This window comes from Alosa alosa, chromosome 7 (genome assembly GCF_017589495.1).
Source record: "Alosa alosa isolate M-15738 ecotype Scorff River chromosome 7, AALO_Geno_1.1, whole genome shotgun sequence".
Classification (NCBI taxonomy): Eukaryota; Metazoa; Chordata; class Actinopteri; order Clupeiformes; family Clupeidae; genus Alosa; species Alosa alosa.
Window position 1 is genome coordinate 30,822,035 of NC_063195.1, and position 7,500 is coordinate 30,829,534.

At 51.7% G+C, this 7,500-nt stretch overlaps 1 protein-coding gene across 4 annotated transcripts in view; it reads left to right on the forward strand.

Moving 5' to 3' along the window:
- LOC125297217 (E3 ubiquitin-protein ligase SMURF2-like) overlaps positions 1–7,500 on the forward strand; it is a 65,968-nt gene that overhangs the window by 51,089 nt on the left and 7,379 nt on the right. For all 4 annotated transcript variants that reach the window (XM_048247415.1, XM_048247417.1, XM_048247416.1 and 1 more), the window contains one exon: positions 5,537–5,744. In XM_048247415.1, coding sequence (XP_048103372.1) covers positions 5,537–5,744 — 208 coding nt within the window. The remainder of the gene's footprint in view (positions 1–5,536; positions 5,745–7,500) is intronic.

The window sequence follows — 7,500 nt, forward strand, 5'->3', positions numbered from 1 at the left end:
TTTTTCTTTTTCAAAAATTCCTTTCTTCCCCCCAATTATATTGCTGAGGCCCATGTGGGCCTTGGGGCAGGGGTGAACTGCCCGTGCCGGTGCCGGGGAGAGTTAGCGTAGCGTCCGACGCTAAGCAGCAGCGGCGGCGCTGGCGGCAAGCTAGCCAGCCAAGACAAACAGAGGCCAGGACAGACCGAGGCTCACCTGGAGTCGGACGTCAGCACACAGACAGTCAGGAAAACAAACCCAGAGGTACCAGTCAGGGTGGCGTTTGTTCGCCCAGAGGTACCGGTCAGGCTGGTGTGTGTTCATTGTGTTCATGGAGAGCTACTGGTCAGGGTGGCGTGTGTTGCTTCTGTGCATATCTAAGCCAAATCTCTTCTTTCACTTAGTCACAGTTGTGTGTCCCGTCAAACTGGCGTCTGTCTAGCGTTTTATTGTTCTCGTTCTACCGGTGTTCCCTTTTCCTTTCTGTATGTTTGTTTGTCTGTTCTGTCATCCATCTCTCTCCTCTCTCTTCCCCACCTCTCTCTTCTCCACCTCTCTCCTCTCTCCTCTCCACCTCTCTCCTCTCCACCTCTCTTTTCTCCACCTCTCTCTTCTCCACCTCTCTCCTCTCTCTTCTCCACCTCTCTTCTTCACCTCTCTCCTCTCTCTTCTCCACCTCTCTCCTCTCCACCTCTCTTTTCTCCACCTCTCTCTTCTCCACCTCTCTCCTCTCTCTTCTCCACCTCTCTCTTCCCCACCTCTCTCTTCTCCTCTCTCCTCTCTCTTCTCCACCTCTCTCTTCTCCACCTCTCTCCTCTCTTCTCCACCTCTCTCTTCTCCACCTCTCTCCTCTCTCCTCTCCACCTCTCTCCTCTCCACCTCTCTTTTCTCCACCTCTCTCTTCTCCATCTCTTTTCTCCACCTCTCTCTTCTCCATCTCTCTTCTTCACCTCTCTCTCCACCTCTCTCCTCTCCACCTCTCTTTTCTCCACCTCTCTCTTCTCCATCTCTTTTCTTCACCTCTCTCTCCACCTCTCTCCTCTCCACCTCTCTTTTCTCCACCTCTTTTCTCCACCTCTCTCTTCTCCATTTCTCTTCTCCACCTCTCTCCTCTCTCCTCTCCACCTCTCTCCTCTCCACCTCTCTTTTCTCCACCTCTCTCTTCTCCATCTCTTTTCTCCACCTCTCTCTTCTCCATCTCTCTTCTTCACCTCTCTCTCCATCTCTCTCTTCACCACCTCTCTGCACTCTCCATTTTTTTTGTCCTGACTCAACTGGATTAGTCAAAGAGGTGGAAAAACAACAAAGGGGAGGCCAGTCAGGGTTTAAACAGGTGTGTGTGTGTGTGTGAATAAATATACTAACATGTGCTACACAGTGTACATGCATATGGGCATGTGCATGTGTGTGTGCGCTTGTTTCTGGGAGTGTGTGTGTCTAGCGGAGCAGGAAGCGTGGAGCTGCTGTAATGTTAGCTTGCCCTTCTAACTGCTCCATGGCACTCTCTCCCTGTCCACACGCACCCCTGTTCTCCCTCTCTCTCTCTCTCTCTCTCTCTCTCCCTCTCTCTTTCTCTTTCTCTTTCTCTTTCTCTCTCTCTCTCTCTCTCTCCCCTCCCTCTCTCCCTCTCTCTCTCTCTCTCTCTCAGCTGAGCGGGCACTGAGGCCATGTCTCTCTAATTACACAGGGGGCCTATAGCGCAGGGCTCTATACTATACTGGGGCCCAGTGTATTTATACCAGGCCTAAGTGGAGTGGTTGTGCAGCGTATGTCAATTGTTTTATATATATTTATATCTAAAACACACACACACACACACACACACACACACACACACACACACACACACACACACACACACACACACACACACACACATACATAGAGCCGTTAAACAGAGGGTGGATGTTCAAAGCTGTGTGTGTGTGTGTCTGTATCAGTTCTTTTTAACCTTTTTGGGAAATGCAATGGGGTAGAGGGACAAGTGGGGCTGTGTGTTGTGTGTGTGTGTGTGTGGAGGTGCTATCCCACACACACATACACACAGCTTGGAAGCACATATAGTGCAAAGTGTGCTCGAATGAAAAGCTGCCTGTGTCTGAATGAAGGGAGAGACTTTGGGGTTTGCTGAAGTGACCTTACACCACAACCATTGCCAGCAGTAGAGAGAGACACACACACACACACACACACACACACGGTCTGTTAGAGATGGTAGCTCTCTCTCAGTGGGGTAGGCTGTGCCCGCCGGCTCCATGTAATGGCAGGGGAGTGTGTAAGTGTGAGAGTGTGTGGGTACATATATCTGCCGCGCCATAAAGGGGCCTCTTGATTCTGCGGAAGGCCATGCTGCGTGCCCACTTTACGCCTGTCTTCACCTCAGACTCCCAAGCCAACCCTATTCAACACCCCCCCCCATACACACACACACACACACACACACACACACACACACACACACACACACTGCTCTCAAAGGCCACAAACCCGCCAGTAAAAGAGCTCCGTGGCTGCTTTGTTTTTTATCGCTTTACCATTTTTTCGCTTTTCACATACTACGTTTCCGGAACAATCTAGTAATGACTGGTTGCTTCCTCTGGCGACGGTGTTGTATTGTACACGCCATCGTCTCTGGCTTCACAGGGCGGCAGGATGTGGAAGTGGTTGCTCTTGTGTTCTTCCTCTTTTCTTGTTTTCTTTCTTCTGTCGACGAAGTCGACACCCAATAGTACGGCAGCGTAGTTTTAATTACACGGCTCTCGTTAAAGCCTCGAAATTACTCGCCCATAATGCGCCAACCCTCCCAGGCCAACAGAAAACTCATTTTGTTCGCCTTTCAAAGCCTTCCTCTGCTCTTGCAGTGTTTTATGTGCACCAAGCAGACTGTTACTTTGGGCTCCTCCCAGACACTAGCCTCACTTTGACATGGAAGCCCTCACTAGCCCCCACACACACCTTACACACACACAAACAAACAAACAAACAAACAAACACACACACAAAAACACACACACTCACACTCACACACACACACACACACTCACACACACTCTCACACACACACAAAAACACACACTCAAAAACACATACACACACACATACTCTCACACACACACCCCCGATGCCCCCTCAACCACTTGCCAATAAAGTAAATAGCTAGTGACTTAATTACACTGGGACTGTGTGGAAACACTGGAGCCGTTTTGTTTTGTTTTGTTTTGTTTTGTTTTCCTTTTTTCCCGTCAGAGACTGAGAGTGATCCAAATAGAACACTCTTTCTTTCTTTTTCCTCCTCCTCCTCCTCCTCTTCCTCCTCTTCCTCCCACGTCTTCTTGTGTCTCTCCCATGCCCGGGGATGAGCCCGCAGGGAGAAGGGTGGCAGTGGTGAGAATGCTAAGTGCGGAGAGACCCGGGCGGTGTAACCAAGGCGACGGCTGCTCTTGCGGAATTGCCGCGCCGTTGGCCGGCGAGTCGGCGGCAGTGGTGGCCAGGGCTGGTGGGTGGACAGTGGCTTCTTGTGTGAACGCACCGCTGCTGTCTTTATATATGGCTCTGTGGGAAGACACTATTTTCTTTTTTTGCTTTTTCTCTCTCTCTCACTCTTTCTTTCTATCTCTCTCGCTAACCTCTCTCCACCTTTTGCTACCGGCGAGTGGACGTTTTTTGACTGCCGTCTGTCTGTAAACGGAGGTTGAGGTGGGGTAGACCACCCAGGCGCTCTCGTCTGTACGGTGGACGGGATGGGCCGCTCTGGCTTGGACCCGGCCACTTGGCGGTCTGGGCCCAGCTAGCGTGACGCGGCGCGGTCAGCGGCTCAGCCGGGCCCACAGGAGGTCCTGAGGGTTTGGACAGGAAGTGGAGGTGTTATTTGAGGTGGGCGGAGGACAGGAGAAGACAGGGAGACAGAAAGCGTGGGGAGAGAGAGAGGGGGATGAGATGGAGGGGAGGAGTGTTTGAACAGTCTGGCGGAGAGAGGGCACAGAGGTCGTGTTGGCAGTGTCTCGTGCGCGGCTGCCACCTCTCCCTCTTGCGCGGCGCCATCTTTGTCTCTCCACCTCTCCTCTCTTTATTTTTTCTCTCCGTCTCGCTCCATCTACCTCTCGTTCATTTTCTCCATCTGCCTCTGCTCATTTTCTCTCTCTCTCTCTCTCTCTCGTCGGTTGGTTGTTTTAATGTAATGCGGTTTTGTGTGAGAAGACAATGAAAAAAGTGTTAAACCTCTCTCTGCTCCTCTCTACTCTGCACATGTGTTCTCTCTCTTTCTCTCTCCCTCTCTCTTTCTCTCTCTCTCTCTCTCTTGCTCTATCTCTCTCTCCCTCTCTCTCGTGTCTTTTCCATGCCCTCCCTCTGGGCTAGCGGCCGTGTGCTTCACCTCTCCCTCTGGAACAGCCGCTCCATTCTTCCAGCGGATCACTTTCTTCATGCGAGAGCAGGGGGCACTCAGAGGGGGGGTGATTCCCAGAATTTCCCTAGCTGGCATTTCCTCCAAGTTGCCCCTCTCCCCTCCCAAACCCTCTCACCGTGACCCCCGGCGTCTGTCGAGGAATCGGCCCAGTCAGCAGGATCAGAGCAGATTAGTTCTGTGATCCCCTCCAGTTTCAAACGGCCCCATGTCTGAACAGCTTTAACTTTTTTTTATTCTAGTCATATTTTTTGGAGTGATATTACCAGCAGAAATCCGCTCCTGAGCCTGTCCCAGTTTTTATGTTTATGTCATTTTTATGCCCCAAGGGTAATCGGGGCGAAGCGTCTGACTTCCTGGAAGTCCCGCAGTGTCTGTGGGCAGGTCGAGCTTCTGGTAGGGCTGCCCAATTACGGATAAAATCATAATTATTTGGTCAATATAAATCACAATTATTTAACAACAACTGCAAAGCAAAGGGGTGCTCTGGATTTACACGACAAGACGAGAGCTTTGTTGCAAAACGGAATGCAGCACTATAATCGTTACATTTCGATTATGTTGTTTTTTTAGTCCTAACAGACGATTAATTGATTCATTCGATTAACTGCACACCCCTAACTTCACGCCTTAATCCAGGGCCTCACCCCTGAGCTCTGGGACACAGGAACCAAATGTGTGTGCTGAGCTTCCACCTGGCATGGCAGAGTAAACGCCCCTAGACCCCTTCACTGGGGGATATCGGGGAGCCCAGACTTCAGAGAGCTCAGGTCCTTCTTTGGTTCCTCTGCGTGTTCACCTTCTGCATTAGTGTAATGAGCTCCAGGCCTGTGTGCCAAAGTGGGGCAACCAGTAAGTGAAATCAGCTGGCTGCGGAGCTGGGGAACATAAACAGAGTGGGGCTCGCTCCACAGGCACCCAAACCGCTCTCCTTTCTTCTACTCTCTCGCTTGCTTTTTCCTGTTTTTCTCCGTTTTTTTTTCCCGATGTGTTTTCTGTTCTGTTCGTTCCTTGGTCGTCATGACAAACATAAACAGGGTCAGAAATTCAGACTCATGGAATCTCTCTCTCTCTCTTTTTTTTTCCCCTCTCCCTCTCCCCTCATCCTCCCCTCTCTCCTCCACTCTTCCCTCCATCTCTCTGTCCTCCCTCCAGCCCTCGCCCGCCCCAGCTGAAGGAGCAGGCGCCTCCGCAGCAGGTGCTGTCCCCGGCGACTCTGCCCGAGGACCCCGAGTGCCTGACGGTGCCCAAGTACAAGCGGGACCTGGTGCAGAAGCTCAAGATCCTGCGGCAGGAGCTCTCGCAGCAGCAGCCCCAGGCCGGACACTGCCGCATCGAGGTGTCCCGCGAGGAGATCTTTGAGGTGAGTAGGCACGCACGCACGGGGCGCACACACACACACACCGCACACACACTCACACACACACACACACACACACACACACACACACACACAGCTGTCCCAGGTTAGCAGGCAACCATGTCGTTCTGTGGTTATCTGCCCAATGAAATGAGATCCTCCTCCGAGCGTGGTGGTATCAGCACTGTACATGTCTCAGTGGAAGCAATCACAGGGTTCCCACGGGTCATGGAATTTCTGGAATATCATGGAATTTTAGAAAGTCTATTCCAGACATCATTCTTGGGACAAAGTCATGGAATATCAGGGAATTTTGTTGTAGCAGTTTAAAATTTACTTGCCAAAATAGATTAATGCAGATATATTTCCCTGCAGAATTGGTGTATATCTGGTTATTAGCTTTACTGTTTGTTTGAGTAGTTATGGTTAGCCCAACTTTTGTTTATTCAATGCCCATTTAATGATCTCCCACTCTAAAAAAAGTAAAAGATTCTTAAACGCTCTGTAACTGCTCTGAAATCTTTGGTCGGTATATTGTACCATTCATTATAGTAGGTCATGGAGTTTCAGTTTTTTTGTCAGGGAAAAGTCATGGAATTTTACATCTGACTTAGAGTGGGAACCCTGCAATCAGCAAGGTCTGACAAAATGTTGATGTCATGTAATCCCACCACGGCCTCTCTGAACCTCAGAGCCTTGCCTGTGTAGAACCAGCATCCCAGACTGAGAGCACGGCTCCTCTGCCCTGAGGGGGTGGGGTAGTAGAGATGGCCCCCCTCTGGTCAGGGCTGGACTGGTCAGGCACCCTCAGCACTGGGAGAGACGGGGCCGACGGCGGCTCTCCTCCAGCTCTCTCAGCCGCTCTGTCTCGGCTCAGGCATCTGGCTCTGGGGGGACGGGCATTCCTACTGGATGAGGGAGACTGAGAGGGGTTGGGGTTATGGGGGTGGGGTGTATGGTGAAGCTTGGCCCAGCGTGCGCTCCATAACTCGTGCAGTTGGAGTCGCGCAATAAAAAAAATATTACTTCATCGACAAGACGTGACTGGTGCAGAGAAATAGGCAGAAAAGAAAAAAGGGGGAATGCGGTCGTCCTGAGAGAGGCGTCAGACACCACGACTCAGCATTAGCATTGGGCTGTTGGAGCATGGAGGTGTGTGTGTACGTGTGTGTGTGTGTGTGAATGTGTGTGTGTGTGAACGTGTGCATATGAATGTACGTGCCTGCTGTGCAAGGTGTGTGTCTGACTGCACTGTGCCTGTGTGTATGTATGTTAGTGTGAGAATGTTGGGGTGAGCGAGTGTGTGTGTGTGTGTGTGTGCCAGTGGTGTGCTGTAGTTTCCAGTGCAGCAGGCGTTGGATGGGGAGAGGCCGGTGGTGGCGTGGAGGCTGCCCGGAGGCCGATGGCTGTGCTGTGCTGTGCTGCGCTGTGCTGCGCTGCTCTCTTCTCCTCTGTACTCCGCTCTTGTGTTTGCAGTGGCAGGCAGGACCCACGCTGCTCTCTCCCTCCGCACCGCACCGCCAGCTCTTACGTAATCCACACTCGATCCTTCCCTCGCTCGCCCGCTCACTCACTCGCTCCCTTTCTTCTTCTCTCGCTCAGAGGAGAGCCGAGCGTTGCCGGGGTTGAGATGAGATCATGCTTGCTGGTACATTCCGGCACTCTCCACCTCCTCCTCCACCTCCTCCTCCACCTCCACCTCCTCCTCCTCTCCCTGTTCTACACTGAGCCTCGGGGCTGAGTGGTTTTGAGGGTGGAC